Source organism: Vipera ursinii (genome assembly GCF_947247035.1).
Source record: "Vipera ursinii genome assembly, chromosome: 2".
Taxonomy (NCBI): Eukaryota; Metazoa; Chordata; class Lepidosauria; order Squamata; family Viperidae; genus Vipera; species Vipera ursinii.
In genome coordinates, this window is record NC_139513.1 from 81,851,218 (window position 1) to 81,878,972 (window position 27,755).

At 42.2% G+C, this 27,755-nt stretch overlaps 1 protein-coding gene across 13 annotated transcripts in view; it reads right to left on the reverse strand.

The window, feature by feature from the left end:
- TCOF1 (treacle ribosome biogenesis factor 1) overlaps positions 1 to 27,755 on the reverse strand; it is a 61,062-nt gene that overhangs the window by 24,898 nt on the left and 8,409 nt on the right. For 8 of the 13 annotated variants that reach the window (XR_014491413.1, XR_014491414.1, XM_083354347.1 and 5 more), the window contains exons 6-15: positions 27,106 to 27,188; positions 25,402 to 25,620; positions 23,430 to 23,636; positions 22,692 to 22,898; positions 21,583 to 21,789; positions 15,945 to 16,137; positions 10,298 to 10,446; positions 2,605 to 2,814; positions 1,844 to 2,138; positions 402 to 484 (exon numbers count right to left, since the gene is read on the reverse strand). Coding sequence is in view for 11 of the 13 variants with exons in the window: in XM_083354347.1 (XP_083210473.1) it covers positions 402 to 484; positions 1,844 to 2,138; positions 2,605 to 2,814; positions 10,298 to 10,446; positions 15,945 to 16,137; positions 21,583 to 21,789; positions 22,692 to 22,898; positions 23,430 to 23,636; positions 25,402 to 25,620; positions 27,106 to 27,188 (1,853 nt within the window). In the remaining 2 variants the exon portion in view is untranslated. The remainder of the gene's footprint in view (positions 1 to 401; positions 485 to 1,843; positions 2,139 to 2,604; positions 2,815 to 10,297; positions 10,447 to 15,944; positions 16,138 to 21,582; positions 21,790 to 22,691; positions 22,899 to 23,429; positions 23,637 to 25,401; positions 25,621 to 27,105; positions 27,189 to 27,755) is intronic. The other 5 variants (XM_083354343.1, XM_083354348.1, XM_083354349.1 and 2 more) reach the window with 5 other exon arrangements.

A 27,755-nucleotide genomic window follows, 5' to 3' on the forward strand; every position in this document is an offset into this window, starting at 1 on the left:
TCACGGTGGAAGGACCGAAGGTCGGGGGCCGTTCGCAGCTCCGGGGGCAGTTCATTCCAGAGGGTCGGCGCGCCCAGAGAAGGCTCTCCCCCTGGGGGTTGTCAGCCGGCATTGCCTGGCCGACGGCACCCTGAGGAGGCCGACTAGTACAAAACCCTGACCTCTTCCACTGGGCCAGGATGTTCACCTGAATCTCGAGCCCACTGGCTGTCCACGTTTGGAGCCACCAGCACCACAGATCTTCCTGACAACTTGGATCATACTCTTTCCTAATGACTGCTTCCTCCATCTTCAGGTGCCCAGTTTCCTTGCTTGCTCCCTCCTTCCCTCCCTCCCTGTAAGGTAAGACAAAATATCCAACGATGCTAAGTGAACCTATACACGAGATAATGAAAAAATACCTGAGAAGCCTCTTGTTCTTCATCACTGGACTCCTCAGATGAGCTATCGGACTCTTTTTTTGCTTCTTGTTTCTGCTGGGGGGCTGCAAAAAGCAAACAGTGACTCACCTCAGAGTCCTCGAAAAACAGAAAAGCTGCTGTGACATAAGAGTGTGGGAACTGGGACAATCAAGTCAAATTAGGGTTTATGTTCATTGTCCAGTCACCTAGCGTGACTCTTTAACATTTTTAGCTTTGCTTATTATAAAGGTTTCTTGAAAGTTCATGAGATGGGAATTGGTAACTTTATTTACATTTATATCTTATGCAATGGAAGAGGTACCACAGGCAATGCTCCTGTTCAGATTCTCCCAAATCAATAGTTACTTCCAGAGTTCCTATTTCAACCACGCTGTCATGTCTTTCAAGAGAACAATTACAGTAACAAATATCAAGAATGGAGAATTGAAATGTTAGTCTGAACCAGACTTGTTGATGCTGGTGATTTAAATGTTCAGATACTTGAACTGCTGTGGGACTCTTGTCTGAGGAATCGATGGGCTTCTGGGTGAGGAATGGCGAGCTAAGACGTCTGTGAATGAGTGGAGATGACAATTGCTCCACTCTCTACTCACAAGGGTCAGTGAGTAGACCGGACTCATGGAACCTCTCTGGTTAAAGAGAAGATAGAAGATGACTGCTCTTCATAAGAAAACCAAAAGACAGTGATTTCCCCTAAGACTGAGTGCTGGGAGACAAAGGGAACCATCATGCTCTCAACTGCAGAACCTTTTAAAGGAAACTGACCACGGTTAAAATAAGAGATAAATCTTGGGATACCTTTATGGACTTCTCGCTGACACTACGACTGAAATGTTAATGATTTATGTATTTGTGTATGCCTAAGGGATGAGTTATGTGAAGAAAAGATACTTGCATAGGGGATGATGAATTATGAAGTTTGTACTTGTGATGAAGATCAGAAGCTACCTTTTTATATTCATTTTTTTCTGTACACCTTTTATTATTTTTTCTCTCTTCTGAGTTTAGTTTGCATTTTCTTTTACTATCGTTATTTTTTACACACACACACACTCAAATAAACTGTTTATGCTAAAATCGTTTACACTGAAAATATCCCAAGACTGGGGGAGGTTGAAGTGGAGGAACACTTCAAGGAAAGAAAGAAAGAAAAAATTCAGGAGCTCAGAGATTTTTTTTTTAAAAAAACAACAACTGAAAAGCAAGTGCAGAGGTGTGATTTTTCACATAAACATGCCTCAAGTGGGCAACAATTTTATTATTTTAGAAGCAAGCTGCAGTGTGTGGGTAAATACCATCTTATCTGAATAACAAGCTGTGCTTCCAATATCTACTTTTCGCCGGGTTCCCAAACTTCAAGTGTTTCTGAAGAGACCCTCCCTCCCGCCACCCACCCCTGAGGGAACCGGGCCTTCTCTTACCTGGCGGTGGCGGAGGAGGCTTGGCTGTGGTGAGAGCTTCCGCTTCTTCCTCACTGCTGTCTGAGGAGCTCTCCCGATGGGTGGTGATTCCAGGGGCCTTAGCAGCCAGAGCCTGTCCCGGGCTCAGTTTAGCCTTTTGGGAGGGATTCTGTTCCTCCTTCCCCGTTGATTTCGTGGCAGGACTCTGGGATTTGTTGGAAGCAGCACTGGATGTACTTAAGTTGGTCTGTACGCCCTTTCCTGGGGGAGCGGACGCTTTAGCAATCATCTGCTTAAAAAAGGGGTGAATAGGAGGCTGTGGAGGGAAAAACAAACAACCACCACATACCCGGAAATGCATTTTAAAATGTGTTAATTTTCTCAGAAATAACAGACACTTGTGTCTGAAACAAAACCAATGCTGAATTGCCATCAATTACAGACTATGCAAATCTGCTCGGGATGCCTCGGTTTCTATTGCTGACTGTTTCACAGAAGCTCAAAACATACGCAGAATATCCTTGAAGATAAAGCTGCTTTATTGTTAATGCAATTAGCCACTACGTGAAGAATTTCTACGTTATCTGCACTGCAGGGAAAAAAAAGGAACCACTAGATTGCCAGCTCCACCAATGTCAGATGCTAATACCACCCGGGTTGTAGTAAGGGAACCTGCAAGATTAGCCTGATCTGTGTGGCTTTACTTATAGTATCTTATCCACCTTGAGAAAAACCTTCTCGAAGAATGGCTTCTTGTCTGAGGAATGACCTCTCCCTTTTACCTGCTTTGCTGGCTTCTCAGCTTCTTTGCCATCTGAAGAATCAGAGCTGCTGCTCTCCGAGTTGTCGGAGGTTTTTGGAACGGGGGCAGCCCCGGCTTTTGTTGAGGTTGACCCCGCTTTCCCTGCTGGCTGAGGTTTGCTTGATGTGAGCCCTGCATTTTTTGCTGTCACGCTTTTCACAGGACCGGTAGCAGGTTTACCTGCTGGTTTCTATGGAAATAAAATATTGCAGAATTAGACTGTGGTGAGGACAGAGCCGATTCCTGATTCAAAGGAATTAAATCAGCAATTCGGTTGCCTGAACGTGGGGAATTGGCAACAGAGACACTGGAAGATATCCCACCTTGTAGGATCGACCAATAAAGGAGCCGTCAAGAAATACGCCATAGACTAGCACTTGGTAGAGTAACCATGAAAATCTTGGAAAAAGATAGCAAGCAAAATGTTGTGCGTAGCTATCTCTACAAAGATTAGAATCATGCAAACCTTAGTATTCCCTGTGATCCTCTATGGAAGCAAAAGTTGGATTTTGAAAAATAAGAATTTTTCCACAATAGGAAGAATACTGGTGCTTTTGGAGTTGGGTGTTAGAGAAGACTTCCGAGAAAACTGCAGACAAGCCAAGAAAACAAACAAATGGATAAATGAACAAATCAACTCAAGAGGTCTCACCTGAGCGTAAGTGACCAGACTCAAATTATCTTACTTTGGGTATGTTATGTGAAGACCTAGCTCTTAGGAACAGGATCTAATGCTGGGCAAGGTGTAAGGAAAGTGAAGGTGACCTGCAGCAATGTGGATGGATACAGTTACAGTGGCTATGGGCGCATTATTCGAAGACCTGAAACAGGTTAGGGACAGATTGTCATGGAGAAGATCTTATGTGGCTGCTAAGAGTTGATACTGACTTGATAACATATCATCAGTCAGTTGCCTGACCACTATCACTAGTTGTTTCAATTGTTTTTTAGAGGCTTGGTAAGTGTAGGAATTAGGTTGTGGCAGGATTCAATACGTAGGCTGCTTGTTACAGCTCCTATCTGGTGGTAGCTTTGCAGAAGCAGAAAATGGCCTAAAACATGGATGGGCAGGAATGTGAACAGGCATTCCCTCACTTGTCCCGGTGTCAGTGCACTTAAGGCATCTTATAAAAGCTGTAATCTGTTTCTACATTAGCTCCCAAGATGGTCTTCAATCTGCAAATGTCAACTTTCATTTTCTTTCCTGAAAAAAAAAACAACAACCCCAGTGTGCCTACACATTTATAGTTGCTTGGTTTCCAAGATGCCAACAGATTTCGTTTATATGTTTCCGGCAACCTTCATTGCAGGAGGCCCCACAACCACTAAGTAGCTCGCTATCTTGCTTCAGCCAATCTTCCTTTTATTAAAAGGAAAGGTGTGTGGAGAAAAACAAAGTTTGATACTTCATCTGCCTTGCTCTGCCCTATAATTTCCAAGCTTCTCCCTAATTCACCTGAAAGAATAGCAAAAAGGTGTGGGGTATGTTTGGTTGAATTATAAATATTTAGGATGCTGGTCAGGACTTAGTGTCAGCAATCTCAGGGCTATTTTTAAAATGTGCAAAAAAAAAAGAGATATGTTACCTTTAGCAGGAACAAGATTGGTGTTAAGAGAGGGGCTTTCTGAATTTTGCGCTTTTTGTCACTTCCTGTCAGGTGGAGCGATACCAGGAGAAAGGGGGTAGGAATGGGGATTTCAGCTCAAAATATGGGAACCCTTTGTGGGGGAAGTGTCTTTGTTTTGCCCTGAGGGCAAGCTTATTTGAAGGGCCTTGTGGTGATTTTATTGTCTTCCTGGAGCTGTGAAAAGTAATCCAATCTACTATAGTAAGGAAAAGGTAAAAGTTCCCCCGCACATGCGTGCTAGTCGTTTCCGACTCTAGGGGCCGGTGCTCATCTCCGTTTCAAAGCCAAAGAGCGAGCGCTTGTCTGAGGATGTCTCCGTGGTCATGTGGCCAGCATGACTGGACGCCAAAGGCGCACGGAACGCTGTTACCTTCCCACTGTAGTGGTCCCTATTTTTCTACTTGCATTTTTATGTGCTTTTGAACTGCTAGGTTGGCAGAAGCTGGGACGAGTAACAGGTGCTCACTCTGTTACACGGCACTCGGGATTCGACCCGCCACACTGTCGATCTTCTGATCGACAAGCTCAGTATCCTAACCCACTGAGCCACCGCGTCCTGGAGCTGTGAAAAGTAATCCAATCTATTATACAGAGTGTTAAAGGGATTCATCTAGGAGGGGAAAGGCAAGGCATTCAGTTGGTAATGCGACTGTGTTTGTCAACAGATACAGGTCATGTGCTATCAACAGAGCTATAGAATGATTCTCTTTGGTCTTTTAGCTACAGTCTACCATTCTTAAGGGTAGTACATTTTTTATTTTATTTACTTCTTTTGCTGTTTGGCTTTGGGCTGCTATATTGAAACTATACTGAGAACAAATTATAGCACTCTAGAGAAAAAGCTGGCTGTCACTTTTTTTTCCAAAAAAATCAGATTCTAGACTCTTAAGGTGATGAAAATAAGTGGAACAAAATGAAGTTACTGGGGGAAATTTCAGGGAGAAGCTGAAGAGCTGAACTTTCAAACACTAACATTTTAAAAAAATATTAGAATTGTTCCAATACAATAGAAGTATAAAAAAACAAGAAAAACACAAAATGAAAAAAGAAAACATAGAATTATGATTTCTATTGATTAATTGCCATCTTATTCTTTCCTTTTCTTCTCTGACCCTTTTTAATCCAATGCATAAATCATCAATTCAGTCTTTTCTTCTTTCAACAAAACGAAGCTTCCAGTCTGATGACCAACATTTCCCAGGAGCTATAAAACCAGAGCGCTCTGCAGAATTTCTCTTGTTTCCATCATCAAAAAAAGACAGGAGAAACTACGAATATTAAGCGAGTGTGCACAGATGGGCTTCCATCTACTGTATACGTGGCATTTTTGGTTTAGAGCAAATCTAATTGTATACAAATGCTTCCAGCTGCCCATATCTTCTTTGCTCAGACTTTCTAAATCTTCAGCAATTCAGAATTACAAAAGTAAATTTAAGCAATGGAATAGAATTTGCGTATTTCAGATCCACATCCCTGTCAAGAATCCAAAGCCAAAAACCTAATACAGCCCTGACTGAGTACATATCTTACTGTGTTGAAACAAAGAAATAAGAGATGCTCAGACTACAAACCTATTGCCTCTTCCTGAACTCCGTGCAATTGAGAGTTCTGTCATGCATCCACTTCATATTTTTAAGGTGTTCACAATCAGCAGCAAACAATCACCAACTGCAATTGCTCTGCCCAGATGGCATGCTCATTAAACTCAATGGGGCTAATTTCAAAGTAAACACGCATTGGACTGTTTTTAGAGTCTAATGTTATATTTCTAGCTTCAATCCTGTCTCCTCTTTTTTTCAATTGTCACACAACATGGCCTCTCAAATTTACTTCTGATCAATTCTAAACACTAGATTTTGTGTGGAGGATGGGTGTTCCCGTTTACCCTTCATATTCATCACATGGGCAACAACAAGTTCCCCATGGAACTTAGGACTGCCCTCATTTCGCCGGGACCTGAAAACTTGGCTCTTCGAGCTGTCTGGCCCAGGCTGAGGGGTTTTAATTTTTATTGGGTTTTAGTTTAAATTTTGGGGACTTGATTTAATTAATTTTTAACCTTCCCTGTAAACCGCCCTGAGTCCTACGAGAATAGGGTGGTATATAAATTTAATAAAATAAATAAATAAAATAAATAACATATAAATTTATATATCCAACATTTTTAAAAAATATGTTTCGTAAGCAACAAAGCACTGTTCTCTCTCTCTCTCTCTCTCTCTCTCTCTCTCTCTCTCTCTCTCACACACACACACACACACACAGCCAGATTAGACAGCATATAAACCCCTTCTCCCCCTCCCCTCCTCCAACCATCAAGAACTCTCTAGGCAATTTTCCTGCAACCATTTTATTCTGGTCCTCTCACCCCACTTGTTTTGTGAGCAACTGCAGTTCTGCTCCATAACTCTATTAGGAAGCCAATTCTGGAATTTAGAACCTGAGTCACCAGCTCTGCAAATATGGAATAATTATCGGACAGGAATACACTCTACCCATCTGCAGACATTACTTGGACAGCCAAGGTATCACTTCTAGATTACAATTCTAAACGTGCTGCTGCTTCTGCTCTCACTACCACTTTACCCACAATGACCCCCCTCAGCCCAGAAACTGAGAAAAAATTCCTGGCTGGGAAATTCTGGGAACTGAAATCTGCACATCTTAAAAATGTTTCTGAGGTTGAGAAACACTAGTAATGGCAATCAGGTAACACGACCTCACTCTTCCAATCCAGTTACCATTCCATTTTTCTCAGGCAAGAGTCTTGAGTTTGGGGAGTGGGTGGGTGGCAGTTTGTTGCCAGGAGATTTTCTGTCTCCTGCTCTGAAATTTGTGGTATCTGTATTAATTGCTATTCATTAAAGGGACGGAGTTAAGCTAAGAAACCATGGCCGGAGGATTCGTGTGTCCCACAGGACACATTTTCGTCATGTAGCACCACACAGGTGAGATTGTTCAAAACTGACCACTGATGCTGCTAACCTCCCTCATCCTTTTTCTTCTAGTGGAAGGATTTAAAGAAATTCTAAAAGAACTAACCACTGGATTATTAATTCTCCTCATCAACTATTTCCCAGCACTGGATTTTATAATTATAACAATTTTGTTAACTTTTCCTTTACAGCTCCCACGCTGAAGTGGAGGGAGAGAAAAGAGGGAGGGAAGATCTGATTGCAGCAACCAGAAACACTGTGTGAGGCAAACTCTTCTCTTACCCAAGAAAAACTTCAGTAAAGATGAGCTCTGGATCTGAAAGTACTTGAAAAATAGATTCCATTCAGCTCCCATAGCAGTTGAATCTGACTTGAATTATTAACACCATTTGTTAAAAGGGCCAAGTTGCAGGTTTTAACCAACTGCTTCTGTGAATGCTTGCGACTCATAAAGAATTATGAGAGTGGAGCAGAATAAGAAAACAAAGCTTATGGGAAATATTTTTTTACTATTTACAAAGAGAAAAAGGGAAAGGAAACAATGGCAAAATAGAAGAAAAAGAGGGGAAGGGAGGACGATGTTAATAAAATGTTTAAGAAACATTAGAAAAATGTCAGAACTGAATGAGACATTCACAATTACAACAGAAGATCATGAATATGTGGTGGAAGATATGAATGCTGATGTAAAGACAGTTGTGATAAACATCACGGAGAACGTTCAAACTAGTGCACAATAAATTACAAAACAAGGAAATTTGAAAGACCGATTGAAAAGTCCAAGAAATGAAAAGAATGAACACATTAAAATTTCAGCAAACAGAATTACATGTAAGAAGATTTTGGAAAAGAAGATCTTGAAAGCCACTTTAAAAATTTGATCCAAGACTCTCTAAAAATAGGTGGCAATTTTCCAGATAACAAACAAACAGATTTTCAGGACAAATTCCATGTTTGCACAAAGAAGAAAAGCACCTCATAATTTAGATACTATTCTAAAATGGCCTGTTTCCCAGAGAAGGCAAATGCCCATTGCAGCTATGGCAAGATGCAGATGGATTGTGAGTGACCGTATGCAAGGCTTGCAGAGGTTCTAGGGAGGAAACACACACTGAGGACAGAACTTGGTAGAACACGCAGAGGTGGGAAGCAAAGAGAGGCACGAAGAGAAGGCTGATATGGACAGTTGGAGCAGCGTGTTTGTAGCAAGCCTTGTGAAGACACCAGAAGAGCTTGTCTGAAGAAATGGCCACAGGTGGCCAAGGGAAGGCATGAGGAGAATACAAGGGCAGGCAGGTGGTAGAGAGGCAGGAGTAAAGTTGGGAAACAAAACCAAGAATGTGCACACAACGGCTTACTGAAGGCTGAAGCGGAGATGTAAGCTGGGTCAGTCAGTCTGCAAGCAGAAAACACAATGTCTTAAAAAGTGCTGTGGGAAGAGCCAAGGACTTAGTCAAGAAGACACTGAGGTGGAAAATGTAAGAGGAGTTAGGAGAAAGAAAACATGGAGTATAAAACTATATGCCAAAGGTGCTTCCAGCGATGGGAAACAGTCCTTGTGCAATTTGACTCAAGTATGCCTAGTTGAACCTTCTCTTGCCCAGCTATTGCTCACAATGACATGACAGACCTCCTTGCAGAATCAGCCACTTTGTAAAGCATTTACTTCGATGGGATGCAGAACTCCTTGGCTAGAGGGGTATTCCTAGTTTCTTAGCCCCCATGTTGGCCAAAGATGGATTGGTACAGGCTAAGGAGAGAACTGAGGAAGAATCAGGGTTAGCAGAGAAAGGATCTGAAATTGCTGATTCTGTGGATACAACTTTTAATAGGATCTGATCTACCCATATCTTGGAACCTGGCCCTGAGATACCTTTGATTATAGAAATAAACTATTTCAAATATTTTAAGGTATCTCCCCTAGAATGTTAAAGGAGACAATTCACATTTCTTATAGGAGCCCTAGGAATCAAAATAATTAGATCAGGGTGGTCCAACCTTGGCAACTGTAAGACTTGTGGACTTCAACTCCCAAATGGCTGGCTGGGGTATTCTGGGAGTTCAAGTCCACAAGTCTTACAGTTGCCAAGGTCAGATACCCCTGAATTAGATGGAAAATTCTATTTGTATTGAAAGTCTTTTTGAAAACAGCAATTATTGGCACAATCACAGAGGCTTCATCCTTATATGAAAGATTCAATGGACACATCCTTATATGAAAGATTCAATGGACAAAACAATGTTCTATTGTTCAGACTGGTAACAGATGAAAAAAGGAGAAATCTGGAATAAGTGCGACATTAAACAGGGGGGAAAAATCCCTGAATCCAAAATATTATTAATTTCATTAAATGTAAATTGACTCAATTTACTTAAAAAAGGAACAATTTTTGACAAGCTCCAAATATATAAAGCTTACATTTTTGATATAAGAAATACACATAAAGCAAGACCATGTCAGTTTGTTAACACAGAAAAAATTAATCCTGGAACATACAGGATCAAGAAGCACAAGCAAACAACAACTGAGAAATTTACTGTATATATTCATAAGAGAAATCTAACCGAATTTAAATAGGAATGGCTTCCTCACATACAATATATTACCCAGCAAGGCAAGCTAAGTCAGTGTAAAAAAAAAAGAAGAGAGAAACTGGTTAAAAAAAATGGAAAAAATGGCTCAGGTGTAAGGAACTGCAAATGTTTAAAGCAAAGCAAAGTATTTAAGTTCTACTTTGTAGCTGGGAAAAAAAAAAGAAAAGGTGGCAATTGTGGTATTGAGTGGTAATTGTGGCAGTTTTAATCTTCTTACATCACATTTTTGATCACCCACTTTTGTACAATGATGATGCAATAATAAAACTAGCCAAATACTCTGTCTGCATCTTTATTCATTCACAGCTTCATTCCTGAGGTAGAAGTGCCCTTTCAGCCCCTTGTTCTCCTCCTCACTGCTAAAAGAGCCAATTAAAAACAATAGCGCCTGAACGTTCACAGCCTAACCCACCCACCCCTCCGAAAACAGCTCCAGTGGGTTTTGTTATACCAAAAAAAAAAAAAAAAAGACAGAGCACGGTGTTTCCTCTTCCACCGTTTTCTCTATGGTTACCTGAGTGACCACTCTATCTTCCTCGGAGTCAGAGTCATCACTTGAATCTTCACTGCTATCTTCGCTCTGCTGGGCCTTCTGATGTGATCCCGTTGGAGGCTGGGGCTTCACCGTACCCACACTTTGAACTGCACGAGTTGCTTTGGGGGCTGAAAGCAATCGAGAGAGAGAAAAGTGATAACTCGGCCAGTTTTAAATACGAGTAAAAGGCTGTACAGTTAGAACACCCAGCCTCACCCCTTCCTTGTCTTTGCTGTCTTTCGCCAAGAGCCCTGAAGACGCCTCGATTCTCAGTGGTTTTCTCTTAAATGTTTGATGAGACAGCTCAGGCGGTATGATTTCAAGACGTGATACATTCTGACATCTGCACTTTGTTGGCATGTTACGAATTGCCTTTTTGAAAGGCATTTTTATATCGTAGGCAGATTAGAAGTATGCTTAAATATGTACAGGCGGTCCTCAACGTCCAACCACCTTTTTTTTGTTGCTAAGCAAAACATTTGTTAAGTGAATTTTGCCCCATTTTACGATCTTTCTTGCCACAGTTGTTAAGGGAATCACAGCAGTTGTTAAGTTAATAACAGGGTCATTAAGTGAATCTGCTTCTCCAATGACTTTGCCTGTCAGAAGGTTACAAAAGGTGTTCACATAACCCTGGGATACTGCAAGTCATAAACACGAGACAGTTGCCATGTGTCCAAATTTTGATCACGTGATCGTAAGTCACAAGTCCCTTTTGCCAGTGCTGTTGGAACTTCAAACAGTCAGTAAATGAACTGTTTTAAGTTGAGGACTACCTGTATCAGAAAAAAGATTAACTGGATGGAAAGATAAGACACAATCTTGAAGAGACTCCCAATTCTCCCAACAAGGGGAGAAGAATATATGGATAAAAGGCTTGAAGTCCACATTAAACTATAACCTAAAAGAAAATGCTTACAAAATGATGTATCACTGGTACGCATTTAACGCCAGATAAGTTATCTAGAATGTATGAAGGTATTTCCAATAAATATTGGAAATGGAAATGTAAAGAAGGGACTTTTTATCGTTTATGGTGAACAAGTGATAAGGCAAAAAAAATATTGGAGTAGGATTCATATATTAATGCAGAAAATTCTTAAAGTGAACATAAAGATTAAACCAGAAACTTTCTTTCTGGGTCTAATGGAAAGAGATCTGGAAAAATAAATTGGAACTGTGATACGGCAACACCTGCGGCCGGCGTCAACTTCCCTCCGCCCTGTGCGCTCCCACAGAGAGGGCCTCCTCAGGGTGCCTCCGATCAGAGAATGTTGATTGGTGGCCCCCAGGGGGAGGGCGTTCTCTGTGGGCGCGCCAGACCTATGGAACCGCTTGAGCTCCGGACGGCCCCCGACCTTCGCTCCTTCCGGCTCGACTTAAAAACATATCTATTCGAGCAGTCTGACCTGGTCTGATGGGTTAGGGTTGGGGTTTTAATATGTTTTAATACTGTTTTAAACTGGGCTAAATATTTAATCAGTTTTTTTAACTTTTGTATTCCGCTTTTTTATATTTATTGCCCTGTACACCTCCCTGAGTTCTTCGGGAGAAGGGCGGTATAAAAATATAATAAATAAATAAAAATAAATTTTACATAGGGTGATAGCAGCAAGATTGCTCTATGCACAAAAGTGGAAGGTTGCCTCAATTCCTGCCATGGAGGAATGGTTACAAAAGCTGATGCGATTAGCAGAGATGGCCCAATTGACTGTGCTGATAAAAGAAAAGAACATAAGCGCTTTTGTTTCTACTTGGAAACCACTTCTGGACTTTGTGCTTGAGGTGGAAAAAAATGATATCATGATTTTGGGTTTAACCGATTAGACTGATTTGCCAATACAGAAATGGCTACTGCATACTACTATAGAAATGTAAAATAGATGAGATTTGATTTTAATGTCTGGTTTTATTGTAACAGAGAGTCGAAAGCCAATGCCTTTTGTTTCTTTCCCTCTCCTTCTTCACACCTTTTTTGTTTTCACTTTTTCTACTGTGGTCCCCTACTATTTTTAAATAAGCAAACTGAGGTGGTCCTAGACTTACAATCATTTGTTTAGTGAGGGTTCAAATGGCACTGAAAAAAGTAACTTATGACTGTTTTCATATTTACGACTGTTGCAGCATCTCCATGGTCACATGATCAAAATTTCAGTGCTTGGCAACTGGCATTTACAGTCATGGCCGAAATTGTTGGCACCCCAGAAATTTTTCAAGAAAATCAAGTATTTCTCACAGAAAAGTATTGCAGGAACACATGTTTTGCTATACACGGGTTTATTCCCTATGTGTGTATTGGAACACAACAAAAAAGGGAGGAAAAAAAAGCAAATTGGACATAATGTCAAACAAAACTCCAAAAATGGGCCGGACAAAATTATTGGCACCCTTAACTTAATATTTAGTTGCACATCCTTTGGAAAAAATAACTGAAATCAGTCGCTTCCTATAACCATCAATAAGCTTCTTACACCTCTCACCCAGAATTTTGGACCACTCTTCCTTTGCAAACTGCTCCAGGTCTCTCTTATTGGAAGGGCGCCTTTTCCCAACAGCAATTTTAAGATCTCTCCACAGGTGTTCAATGGGATTCAGATCTGGACTCATTGCTGGCCACTTCAGAACTCTCCAGCACTTTCTTGCCATCCATTTCTGGGTGCTTTTTGATGTATGTTTGGGGTCATTCGCCTGCTGGAAGACCCAAGATCTCAGATGCAAACCCAGCTTTCTGACACTGGGCTCTACAGTGTGACCCAAAATCCTTTGGTAATCCTCAGATTTCATGATGCCTTGCACACATTCAAGGCACCCAGTGCCAGAGGTAGCAAAACAACACCAAAACATCATTGAACCTCCACCATATTTCACTGTAGGTACTGTGTTCTTTTCTTTGTAGGTCTCATTTCGTTTTCGGTAAACAGTAAAATGATGTGCTTTACCAAAAAGCTCTATCTTGGTCTCATCTGTCCACAAGACGTTTTCCCAGAAGGATTTTGGCTTACTCAAGTACATTTTGGCAAACTGTAATCTTGCTTTTTTATGTCTCTGTGTCAGCAGTGGGGTCCTCCTGGGTCTCCTGCCATAGCGTTTCATGTCATTTAAATGTTGACGGATAGTTCGCACCGACACTGATGCTCCCTGAGCCTGCAGGACAGCTTGCATTCCTTTGGAACTTGTTTGGGGCTGCTTATCCACCATCCGGACTATCCTGCGTTGCAACCTTTCATCAATTTTTCTCTTCTGTCCACGACCAGGGAGATTCGCTACAGTGCCATGGGTTGCAAACTTCTTGATAATGTTGCGCACTGTGGACAAAGGCAAAGCTAGATCTCTGGAGATGGACTTGTAACCTTTAGATTGTTGATATTTGTCCACAAGTTTGGTTCTCAAGTCCTCAGACAGTTCTCTTCTCCTCTTTCTGTTGTCCATGCTTAGTGTGGCACACACAGACACACAATGGAAAGACTAAGTGAACCTCTGTCCTTTTTATCTGCTTTCAGGTGTGATTTTTATATTGCCCACACCTGTTACTTGCCCCAGGTGAGTTTAAAGGAGCATCACATGCTTGATACGATCTTGTTTACCCACAATTTTGAAAGGGTGCCAATAATTTTGTCCGGCCCATTTTTGGAGTTTTGTTTGACGTTATGTCCAATTTGCTTTTTTTCTTCCCTTTTTTGTTGTGTTCCAATACACACAAAGGGAATAAACCTGTGTATAGCAAAACATGTGTTCCTGCAATACTTTTCTGTGAGAAATACTTGATTTTCTTGAAAAATTTCTGGGGTGCCAACAATTTCGGCCATGACTGTATTTATGAAAAGTGCACTGTCCTGAGATCATATAGTCACCTCTTTTAACCTTCCAACAAGCAGTCAATGGGAGAATCCAAATTCGCTTAATGATCTGATTCACTTAACAACGGCAATGATTCACTTAACAACTGCAGCAAAAATGTTGTAAAGAAATGGGATACATTTTACAACTGTCTTGCTTAGCAACAGAAATTTTGGGCTGTAAGTCAAGGACTAACTGTACATAGCACAATAAAAATAAAAAAGCCAACTGCAGGAAGATGCCTTTAGTTTAAATTTTCAAAATACACACCACTAAAAACTGCTGCAGTTCTAAAGTTGTGTGCCAAACTTACTACATCAAGGAACTGGTGAAGAGATGATAGACTTTATGCTCAGGAAAATCTGACTCCTTTAAAAAAATATTCTAAAGATGTTTTGAATTCCTCAATTGTTTTAAAGCACCACCTGATATCATCTCTCATAGTTATTAACAACTCAACACTCCTTACAGTTGTAAAACAGATTTTTCAGATTACTGCGAGAACAAATTTATGAGACTGTCAACTGCTGTAGCACTGATGGCAACACTTAGCACAATTTGCTTATCTCTATTTCTTTAGGCAAAACTACCCAAGAATCTATGTTTTCAGATGTTTGTAAAACAAGGCACAGGTTTGAAAGAAGAATTTGCACAGAGAACTAACAATGAGAACACTTAAAGTTAAAAATATTTCTGAAGGAGTTTATATTAACAAAGGGAAGTTTTGTCCAAAATCTATGTATGGTATGGTGGAAAAAGTTGCAAATAGAAGTAGAAACGTACAGCTGAAAAAAATCTGTACCCTTTCACTGCCTACAAATGATGGAGGAAAATAAGCCAAAAAACCCATAAGCCGATTAGCAAATTCTTATTTACAGTACTGTTCAATTAAGAAGATCCACCATGCTCCATTATCTGACACCATTAATTATTGAAAGAATGTGATGGTTTAAAGCACAAAACAGCTATGCTTGGCCTTGCTAGGGTTTCTTCGTAAGAACAAGAACCATTAAAATTAACCAGACTAAGATGTATCAACGGCTTTCAGTTATGAATAACCCAGAATCAAGAACCTATTTATTACTGGCTTTCTTCCATCTTTAGAAAAACTCACCATTCAGAAATTAATCTGGGCTTGGCAGCACCACAGAGGACAAGAACATCCAGCTTCCTTCAAAATAAAGGGAGCATCAGCTAATCGGTGAGGCGCACTGAAACTGTAGGCTAAAGGCAAAATTGAAGAAACTAACACATCTCTTGTGTCAGCTAACTGGCATCAGCTCCAAGTGTTGGCCCTTCAGAATGCATTTTTGTGCATCTCCTTGTTGTTTTGTGTCCTCTCCCTGTCAAGCTGCTAAGCCAGACATGTCAAACACAAGGCCCGGGGGCCAGATCCGGCCCGTGAAGTGGTTTCATGTGGCCCTCGAAGCCATCCTGGAAACAGTGAGGGAACAGCCCCCACTGCCTTGGCCCTGGCCCAGAGACCCTCCTTCTGCCAGAGACCCTCAGATCTGTCCCACTCCTGCCCAGGCCCCCATAGGCACCCTTGATGTGAACGATGTAGAGCTGGCCACGCCCACCCAGTAGGCCGTACGCACTCTAGCCACGCCCACCCAGTAGGCCACGCCCAACCTGGCCATACCCACCTGGCCCCCTGAGGGCAACCGCAATGCTGATGCAGCCCTCAATAAAATTGAGTTTGACACCCCTGTGCTAAGCAAAGAAATACTAGAGCCGCTGAAAAAAAAGGTTCCTTCCATGAGCACCATCAGGGCTGGAGTCTTCTTACCAGGTGGAGCCGGCAGTTTGCTTGCTTTAAGGTCAGTTTCATCCTCGCTGTCAGATGAGCTGCTGCTGCTGCTTTCCTTCTGTGCTTCCTTCTCCTTCAAAGCACCTGGTGCAGCTTTGGGTAGGATCCCAGGCTGACTGGCCTGGTTTTGTCCGGTTCTCACAGAAGGGTGTGGAGTCGGTAAGCTCTGCACCTCAAGGAAGAAACAGGTAGACAAACCTATAAATTTCCTTGATTTTTCATGCACCTTTCCTTCCCTCTTCAATTTCTAACAGAATAAAAAAAAGATGTATTCCCAGCATTAAAGATAGCAATGTCCACAACTGGCTAAGCATGAGGCTTTGCTTAATGACCGCTTTGCTTAGGGATAGAAATCCTGGTCCCAATTAAAGAGTTGTAATCCGAGGATCGCCTGTGTAGCCTGAAACAAAGAGAAAACTTTAATCTGCCTGCCAGACGTATCTTAAGAATTTAAATATCGGGGTTTTTTTGGTACCATTTTATTTACAATAAAATACATTTCATAGTATTTTATTTATGTCTTTTAGCTTTGTATAATTTTTGCTTTGTTAAGATTGTAAGCTGCCCAGAGTTACTTTGTGGTAACATGGGCAACCAATAAATTTTATAACCAAATGAATAACATTGAAATGTGCATTTAAATTTGTCAGATCAACTGCTTCTTGAATGATGCACAACAAAAATCCGATCTGAAATCCTTTGGTCTTGCTAGTACTAAAGGTGGATGAAGCCCACGGTGGAGCAGTGGGCTAATGCCTCCTTAAGTAACACCAGCTGCCTGCAATTAGTGCAGGTTCGAGTCCCACCAGGCTCAAGGTTGACTCAGCCTTCCATCCTTCCGAGGTAGGTAAAATGAGGACCCAGATTGTTGGGGGCAATAAGCTGACTTTGTAATAATGCCGCTTGGGGGCCCCCGAAAGCCCTAATAAGCAGGCATATACATAGAATGAAGGCTATTGCTGAGCACATTGATTTGTGCTTTAAACTGTAAGCCGCCCTGAGTCTTTGGAGAAGGGCGGGATATAAATGGGATTAAAATAAAAAAATAAAAAAAATAAAAAATACATATTACAGCCTCACGGAGATGCATTTGCAATAGATTTTAATTTGGAAAGTAGAAGGGGGATAAAACACTACTTTTACAGAAGACAACCAGCCATTCAATTGCCACAGAAGGAAGCCACACAGCGGTGAGCGGTACAAGCTACAGTTGCTGAATTAAACCAGACTTCAAAGCCCGCCGAGGAAGCTAAATCAAAGCCGTCTTTTCAAGAAACTCAGCATCTGGTCTGCTGTATTTTTAAGAACTCTGGGGTGAATAACAAAAAACGAGGCAAGAAAAGAAAAAAAATTCTGGGCAGCTTTCATCTGTTAAACAGGGCAATACCGAGGCTGCTAGGTCCCTAACATCAGTTCTTTTTTTCTTATTCCTCTGTGCGACAACAATGAATATTGTTAAGACGGTGTAAAATACAATGCAAAACACACCTGACAATTGCTGGCAAGAAAAGGCATGTTCCCTAAAAAAAGGGGAAAGGAGTTATTGAAATGGATCTTTTTTTCTTTCTTCCGCCTTTGTAAGTCTTCAATCTCAGTAATTTGGATGTTCCTGTTATTACTAGTCAGCCGATATGCACAATTTTGTCATTTTTGGCCTATTTCTTTCCAAATCAATGTAGCTAGCCTAACTGTGCTAACTGAACGTATATGTTGGATATCGTAGGTGCCTGCTTTTATGCAAATCTTTCATTCATAATACATATTTTCTCCTGGCCTTTCAAAAGTTTGAAGATCTGGCTCTGCCGACTCCCATGGCGCTCGCAGTGGAGGAACCAAAGGAGATGTATATTAAACATTCAAAAAGGAACATATCCATTCACCTTTTACAAAAAACAGCGCTATGGAAAATGACAGACTTATCTCGATGGAGGGAAAAGACAGGAAGGTGCAGCAAGAGGCAAAGCAGAGACCAAATTTTACAGATGAAAGACGGAGCAGATAATAGGTGTACCTTATACTAGGCTTCCGAGGCGCCAATGGAGAGAGCTAGAACTATATTGCTTTAAGAGATGGGGTACACACACTGGCAAAGAAAGGACCATTGTGTGCAAAATTATTCTGTCTGATCATCTAGAGAAGACATGTCAAGCACAAGGCCCATGGGCCGCATCCGGTCCACCATGTGGTTGCATCTGGCCCACGGAGCTGCACTGGAAACAGCAAAGGACCAGCCCACAGCACCTCAGCCCAGCCCAGGCTGACCGGACGCTGATCTACAACCTGGTGCCAGCCATCAAAGCCAGAACACGCTCAGCCTTAGATCCACGGGGCAGCCCCGGAACCAGTGATGGGCACGCCCACCCCAGTCCCTGGGCACATGCGCAGGAGGCGGCGAGCAGGCAGTCTGGTGTCCCAGCTGGCTGTCTTGCCCTGCAGGCTGACTCAGGACGCTGGCGCTGGCTGCCTCCTACGCGCATACCCAGGGGGCGGAGCAGAGGAGGCGGGGCAGCTCCTCACTGGATCTAAGGCTGAGCGCATTCTGGCTTTGATGGACGCAACCAGGTTGTAGATCAGCACCATCCCCCCTTCCACCAGCACCTCCATAGCCCCTTTGCTGACCTAGCCTCACCTCGCAGCCACGAGGCTTCCCTTTCACTGGGACCGGCCCTGCCCACGTCGGATAGTGCTGGCAATCTCTCCCTCTCCCGTTGTTCCTTCCAGAGCATGGAAGAAGAATTTTGTTGGCAATCCAAGTTAACACCGGTGGTTCTTGAACTGTGAACTCTTAGGAAAGTATCCTCTCCTTGTGTGTTGCAAACAGTCATTTCCAGTGGGAAAAACAGGACAGAGCAGAGTGTGGAAAAATATTTTCCTTTGCTAAATTTCCAGTCTGAAACAGACCATGGCAGGGTCCCTACAGGAGAGCCCTTTTAAGGATTATGTATTAATAGAAAAGCAACGAACGTACCTCTGTCCCTAAATGCTAAAGCTGTTGCACATAAAAAAACAGAGGAACTCTGATCAATTATCACAGCCACCATTTTGACAATTTTGCTGTACTGTCGTCTGTGGACACCCCCACTAAATGCAAGCATGGTTTGCACTCAAGTCTTTTAAGTGGCCACAGACTACGAGCAAAAGTGGCATTTGATCACAAGGCAAGGAGGCATCGAGAAATGTTTCCCCTTTTGCATTTGAGCATCAAAGAGGGGGACAGGAAAGGAGAAAGACAAACAAAAAGAAGGAAAGAGGGGAAGGAAGAAGGAAAGGAGAACGAAGAGGGAAGGAAAAAGAAGAAAAGGGGGGAAGGAAGGAAGATTATAATGAGAGGGAGGGAGGATCTGGGGGAAGTCCTGCCTTAGCACATGGCCACGAGCAGCCCTGCTGCCCTTTCGCCATCCTTGTCCTCTCTTCCTGACCTCTCCTGGTGGTCTCCTGTCCTATTGCTGAGGATGCTTTTGGTTACAAAGCTGGTCTCCTGGTGGGGAGAGGGAGCGGCCCTCCCTCTGACCCACACATTTTGCCCTCCTGCACACACCATGAGGAACTTAGCCAAGAAGAGCGAGCCAATCAGCAGCAGCCTTGAGGAGGAAGTAAGCGCAGCCGGGTGCCCTCTTGGGAAAGGCTGGACTGGCGCTTGCCCTCCACTGCCCAGGGCTCCAGGCAGCCTGCATCCTTGGGGGTCCTCTGCATGGCCTCAGAGGGACAACAAGGCTTCTCTGGTGGACAAGGGTATGGTGATCACCCTGGTCTTGCCTTCCTCGGTTGGAGACAATGGATCCTCCCCAGCCCCGCTCGGGCCACCACAGGCACCCCCGACATAAGCGACGTTGAGCTGCCCGTGCCCACCCCCGCCCCCAAGGTCAACCACAACCCTGATGCGGCCCTCGATGAAATTGAGTTTTGACACCCCTGATCTAGAGCAGAGACGGGGAATGACAGCCCTTTAATGACTTGTAGACTTCAACTCCCAGAATTTCTGAGCCAGCAACCTCTGCTCTAGAGCAGGGGTCGGCAACCGGAAACAGTGAAAGAGCCACTTGGAACTGGTTCCCTCACAAAAGGAAAAATTGGGAGCCACAAAAAATGGGTGCCCATGTGTGCGCAGAACAGGGGGCTTGACAGAAGAGTGGAGCCTAAGGTGAGACATGCACCCGCCCTGCCCCCTCCACTCTCATTCATTCGCCTTTGCTTGGAAAAGCTTCTCTCTCGCTCTCATTCACTCTCGTTTTGTTTGCAAAAGCTTCTCTTGCTCTCTCACTCACTTTGCTCTAAAAAGCCTCTTTCACACTCTCATTCACTCACACTTTGCTCGAAAATGCTTCTGTCTCGCTCTCATTCACTCACCAACTCGAAAAGCCAGCTGCGGCACCTCCGACTTCCATGGGGACGCTTGGCAATGAAAGGGACGACTGAAACCGCTCCCGGTAGTGCTGCTACTGATAACTTTTCCACTTGCTGCTTGGTTCCGATGAAACTGGAGAATCCCCGGATGCCACTGCTGGGGGTGGAGGAGGCTGCCTGGATTCAGCCGTAGTGGACGCCAATGTCAGTAGCGGTGGAGGCGAGAGAGACGCTGGAGGTCTGCCGCATCTCCGTCAGCCTCCGCCTCCCCCGCAGAAACAAATTCCCGTGCCAGCCCCATGGCAGCAGTGAGCCCCAAGGACCGGGTGGCGGCTGCTGCTGTTGGGGTGGCCTAGTGTGCTCACCGAAAGACGCTGGAGGTGCTCCAGGCCCGGCGTGGTAGCCACTGCGCTCGCCATCTTTGGCGGCTGTGGTAGCAGGAGCAGCACCGCCTGCCTGCCAGGCGGAAGCAACAGGAAGGTGGTGGCTGTTGGGGCAGCCTAGTGCCCGGCAGGCAGTACTTGGCAAGCGGGCATGGGTGATTCACCAGCAGCTCCCGCCCCTCCAAGTAACAGGTAGTGCCGCCTGCACACACCGCTGCTTCTGCCGCCACAGCCACCAAGGATGGGGAGCGTGGCGGCTCCTACGCTGGGCCTGGAGCTCCTCCAGTGTCTTGGTAAGGGCACTAAGCTGCTGCAACAGCAGCTGCCACCGCCGCCTTCCTATTGCTTCTCCCTGGCAGGCAGGCAGTGCTGCTCCTGTCTCCACAGCCGTCAAAGATGCTCCAACGTCTCGGTGAGCGCACTAGGCCACCCCAACAGCATCCGCCGCGGCTGTAGCGATTGCCCGGTCCTTGGGGCTCACTACTGCCATGGGGGCCAGCACGGGAATTTGTTTCTGCAGGGGAGGTGGAGGCTGACGGAGATGCAGCAGACCTCCAGGGTCTCTCTCGCCGCTGCCTCCAACGCTACTGTCGTTGGCTTCCGCTACGACTGAACCCGGGCAGCCTCCTCCACCCCCAGCAGTGGCATCCGGGAATGACCATTTTATCTTAATTATGACATTTTTGACTTGTTAGTGTATTTTAGCAGGTTAATTTTAACGTTAATGTTTAACCATGTTAATGTTCATGTTTTTTAACACTATCCAAAGATGCTATCTTAGCAGGCTGTAAATATCTTATTAAAAATAAGCAAATCATCTTACAATGGCTGGCTAGTTCATGCAAAAACCAAGACCAACGTCTCCTAGAGTTTCGAGGAAAAACACCAACCTTCTGACTTATGGGAAGTGGCGGAGTCTCATTGTCACTCTCAGATGATGAGTCACTGCTGTCTGAGCTCTGAGCTTCTTTTGAAGGAGGTGGTGGTTTTGATAAACTGGTCGCAGGGGCCTTCTGGGTGGATTTTGATGGAACAGAAGCAGAAACTGCCTTCTTTGATGGACTTGAAGCTGCATTTTTCTCTGGTGCTTTGAAGGCCTGAGGATATTTTTTTTGAGATAATTTTAACTATGGTTAGAGATTAGAACAAGGGTATAAATCAGTATATGACTTAAATATGACACTCTGGTGTAATAAATCAAAATGAAGGCTTGGAAAATAGGTTAAATTGTTCTGAAACGATATCAAGGTCTTTCCCCTGAACTTTATTTATAAGTACAGAGCATTAGCACAATTTAAATCAATAAAAACATAACTATTTTGTGTACATATACTTACAGTATTTTCCAAATACTTCAAGCAGTTCCAGGGTAAGAATAGAATTATACTGTATATGTCATGATTCCGACTAATGAGACAGTTCAAAGAATATTCTGGCATTATTCTAAAAAGTCTATAATAATGAGAACGAAGCATCGGCACTCATAGATGGATACTAAAATCTGAATTCTCCTCCCACATCGTATCGAACACAATTCCCTCCCTTAATTTAAATGTCATAAATCACATTCTCCAATTAGTTTAACATGCAAAGCTTCTCTTCCGTTCTATTTCGTGCCATTTCTTATCTTATTAAGAAAACAACCGGGGTAGCATTCTCTCTCCCCCCCCCCAGCTTCATTTTTCAAAGGCAAAACATTTAAAGGGAAAGGCTGCCTCTTATATTGTCAAGGAAAAAACGTCCAATGTTTGTAGCATTGACAGTATATACTGTACATGCATAGTAACAAGTTATCAAATAAAACTGATATTTAAGTGATCCTGAATTAGCTGTTTATAGTCCATATTGGACTTTCTTTTTTTTACACTATCCAGAAATGCTAACCTGGAGGAATGTAAATGTCTTCTTAAAAACATAAGCAAATAATCTTACAATGGCTAGCTAGCTCATGCAAAAACCAAGACCAACGTCTCCTAGAGTTTCGAGGAAAAACACCAACCTTCTGACTTATGGGAACTGGCGGAGTCTCATTGTCACTCTCAGATGATGAGTCACTGCTGTCTGAGCTCTGAGCTTCTTTTGAAGGAGGCGGTGGTTTTGATAAGCTGGTTGCAGGGGCCTTCTGGGTAGATTTTGATGGAACAGAAGCAGAAACTGCCTTCTTTGATGGACTTGAAGCTGCATTTTTCTCTGGTGCTTTGAAGGCCTGAGGAATTTTTTTTGAGATAATTTTAACTATGGTTAGAGATTAGAAAAAGGGTATAAATCAGTTTATGAACTTGAATATGACACTCTGGTGTAATAAATCAAAATGAAGATATGGAAAAGAGGTTAAATTGTTCTCTAAACGATATCAAGGTCTTTCCCCTGAACTTTATTTATAAGTACAGAGCATTATCACAATTTAAATCAATAAAAATATAACTACTTTGTGTGTATATACTTAACAGAATTTTCCAAATGCTTCAAGCAATTCCAGGGTAAGAATAGAATTATACTGTATATACTGTACATGCATAGTAACGAATTCCCAAATAAAACTGGTATTTAAAAGTGATCCTGAATTAGCTGTTTATCGTTCATATTGAGTTTTCTTTTTTTACACTATCCAGAAATGCTACCCTGGAGGAATGCAAATGTCTTCTTAAAAAAACAAGCAAATCATCTTACAATGGCTAGCTAGCTCATGCAAAAACCAAGACCAACGTCTCCTAGAGTTTCGAGGAAAAACACCAACCTTCTGACTTATGGGAACTGGCGGAGTCTCATTGTCACTCTCAGATGATGAGTCACTGCTGTCTGAGCTCTGAGCTTCTTTTGAAGGAGGCGGTGGTTTTGATAAGCTGGTCGCAGGGGCCTTCTGGGTAGATTTTGATGGAACAGAAGCAGAAACTGCCTTCTTTAATGGACTTGAAGCTGTATTTTTTGCTGGTGCTTTGAAGGCCTGAGGATTTTTTTTTTTGAGATAATTTTAACTATTATTAAGAGGTTAGAGAAATGGCATGTCCGAGTTCCTGAACCTGACTGAGACATTCTGGCGCAATAGATCTTGAGAAGGCTTGGGAAGCAGGTTAAATTGTTCTGAAGCTATGTCAACTTCTTTTTCCTGAGCTTTATTTTTAAATACAGAGCAATATAAAAAATTAAATAAACATATAACTCTTTTGTGTGTGTATATTTTATGTGTATATACCTACAGAATTTTCAAATGCTTCAAGCAGTTCGCGGTAAGAACAGAACTGTATGCACGTACATAGCAAAGAATGCTGAAGAAAACCAGTATTTAAGAGCAATCCTGAATTAAACGTTTCTATTTCAATCTTTCATTAGGTGAAGGGTTTATGTTATGTATAAATAACTGAAGGATACAGACATTATGAAATAATAAATAGTAAGGATATTTTTAAAAAACAACAACAATCAGGATGTAATACATAATTGGATATGGTTCACGCAGTTGCCCCTTTGCTTAACTATTACTACCGTAACAGTATTTCTGTAACAAACTCAGAACAGTACAATGGTAGGGCTTTGTGGTTCACTGTTATGGAAGCTGCAGTTGTGAAGGTGAGGGATGGACATGGGAGACAGATGCTATTGGAAGGCAAATAAACCAGGGCCTATTGCAGGCATGTCAAACTCGCAACATCACGTGATGTCGCGTGATGTATCACGACTTTTTCCCCATTGCTGGCAATGTGGTTGGCACAGTTTTGGTGTGACGCATCCGGCATGCGGGCTGGCAGTTTGACATGCCTTTGGCCTATTGGAACTCTTGACAAAATTCATTTTACTGACTACTGCAACCTTCTGGATCACCTATCACTTACTGTACGCTACTGGTAATCCTTCTTGGAATAAATCTATCAATTATGTTTTCTCTCTAATGAACTTACAGTAGATTAAAAATCAGTCACTATTTTGAATTATTTAACAACAAATTGGAGAGCCGCACACTTCCATCCCATTAGTCTGTTGGATCAATATATCTAGATGGAATCATTTTCAAAATTATTTATTAAAAATGTACAGGACCTTGGAATTTTTTTAAAATGATAAAGGCACATTACAATTGTATTTTACATTAAAATACACTTGAAGCAGTGGATGTATTTCATTCAATGCTGTAGAAGTCCTAACATTTCTTCATGTTTTAGATTAACATTTGTGCAGTTTATACAAATGAAGTTACATTCTGTGACATGGCTTCATTAAAATCAGATAAGCATTATTTTTTTATCAGAATTGAACTGAAAGATGGTATACCTTTTCCACTAATGGGCAGGGTAAAAAACAATCTAGTAAATTCTCAGCCCAAAAACTGCCATACGGGTGGAATCTTTGTTTAGCAGCAAGTGAAAAAAAATCTTTGTGGGCATTGTCTGTAATCTTAAAGCCTAGAGAAATTTACAGATGATCATGTTAACTAAACACTTCGGTTACTTTATATTCCAATTTCAATTTGTCATACCGAAGTGAGAACCTAGTTGACACTAAGTGATTCTTATCTCTCAAAATTATAAATCGGCTCTCGCAGCTCTTTAGATTCCACAGGAATAGTTGGTAGTATTAGCCCAATAATTCATATATGGCAGACTTCCAGACATTTACTGGAAATGTTTCAAGTTGTTTTCCTTTCCAACATTTTGTACCTATTGGCTTTAGATATTGGAATTAGCATCTTGGCCAACTTTACCAGTGCATCTCACCTGTGATACTGAAGCAGGTGCTTTAGTCTCATTATCCGATGAGTCAGTAGTTTCTGAAGTGTCTGTTGATTCTGGGCTTCTGTTTGCATTTCCAGATTTTGCAATGGCTTGTTTTGGTATGTTTACCTTTACTGTATTTCTCGCAGAATATCCAGGAGTGACTGGTGACTTGTTCAGCAGTGGACTACTGATCGGGGAATTTTGCACAGCTGCCTTAATCTAGAAGGAAAGATTAAAAAACAACGATTTTTGTATTGTGGGGTGGGGTGGACAGCACAGGTATTGGCTAGTAAAGATGCATATTCCAGCTAATGCATTGGAACAGTCAAGTTGGGACAAGAGAAGGATAAACCCAGTTAATACTTGAATCATATTTGATCCGTTGAGAAATGTCATTCTGTCAAGTCTAATCTATTGCTCTAACTTGAAGGAGATAAGTAGAGGACAATACATCCACTCATATTCCAGTGTCATTCTTTCGTACTAGCAAAACTCTAGAAAGTTGCTTATGCTGATTTAGGAGAAAGGAAGCAAAACGTAAGCATGGTTTTTCTCTTGCATTTCCTGGAACCTCTTTGAGCAGGGGAAGTTTTTTTTTCTTTCCCACCAGGAGAAGGAAATGAAGAAGAGGGTCAAGCTTAGGGAGAAAGCCTCTTGAGAAAAGCAATTTAGAAACCTGGATGAGAAAAAAAGAAGAAAATATAAAAATAACTATGACTGGGGTGGGAGGGAGAAAAGGAAAACTGAACTTGGCCATGGCTCACACGTCAAAGTTAAGAGAGAGAAATCAACCCTATTTCCCCCCTAGTCAAACAAAACCACACCACGGAGGAACCTCTTCAAAATGAGATGCTAAATTTGACTATAATAATCAATGCTAGCCTGCCTGGTCTCCCACTGGAATAAGAATTATATTCTGCTCACATTCTCATAACCATCCTGATGTCCACTTTTCCGCCCTCTACAGAAGTGGGGGGGAATAGCTTATAATGTATTCCCTTCCCCATTCTTGGAATGAAGTCCTCAAGTGCCAATTCGGACTTTAGCACTAGAGACAATGCTGTTGTCGATTCAAAGATGCACATGGGAGAAATAGGACAAACCATTCCTCTGAAAGTATCCAAGCATCATTATTTCCTGGTAGCCTTAAAAGCTAATGTCTGGCACAAGAGCAGAGGTAGGAAAGCTCCATCCCAACATCCCAGGTTTTCTTGGACGAAAACGTAGCGATGAGGCAAGAGATTCAAATAATGGGGGCAGGTTCATTTAAATTTAGAACCCCGTCAAACTTGAGTGCATAATTTAATTAGCTCTACGGTATTTACTGGTCATTAGAGGACCAATTCCCCTATTCCTCCATCTCTATTTCAGCTTATATAGAATTGTAATTTTATTCACTTTAGGAAAAGGGTGCGTTGGATTCATAATGTCTTCTCTGAGCATCTTCTGAGGACAAAAATGCACACTAAACAAATGAAGTGTCTGGAGGTTGATGCTATGGAGCTGCTGTCCAATCCTATAAATTTTCCTCAACATATCCTCCCCCTTGAAAATGGCCAAATGGGGAGAAGCAAAGGGTATTCTTTCTCAAAGGCACTTTCCCTGCTCTGCATGACAAATGAGTGAATTATTTAGCTAGCTTCCAGGCACAAACAAAAAGGACATGCCCTTCCCCTAATTTAGAAAACCATTAACTGGAGTTACTTGGACTGCTGGTGCTTTTGTCCCATCTTCAGAGTCAGAATCATCACTTGAGTCCTTGCTTGTGCTCGCCGGCTTCTTTAAAGCTAAAATATAGAAAAGAGGATTTGATGCCAAAGGAGATAACTTTTTTTTTTAAAAAAAAAAAACAACATTCAGCTTTTACGGCTACCAAGACTAAATTATAGGATATCCAAAGTTATCTTTGTTGCTCCACATATCAAAGTTTAAAATAGGAGTACAAATCTGAAGTGGGGCGGATCCATTCCCACCATCACCAAACACAGTAACCAGAAGTAGCTTCAGCATCTAAGGTTCTTGCAATGTAACAGGGTATGTCCTGCTAGCTCTGCAAGATTCTGAAGCAAAAAATAATAATAATCGTGTTTCTATGACACTGCAGAGACACCTTTCAATCCTTACCCACATATTCAGAACACAATGACCACGTGTTAAATGTCACACGATTACATACACTCCGTCAAGGCAAGCTTCTTTTTAGCTCAGAAAGTTGTTTTGAGTCCCAAATTTGTAGAAAGAACTCTTAAAATCTGTTTTTCTTGAAGTGCAGTCTTTACAGATGGCATCTGGACTCGCATAAAAAAAAACCCTTAAGTTTTGCTCATTATAGCGGTGTCATACTGCATAAACAC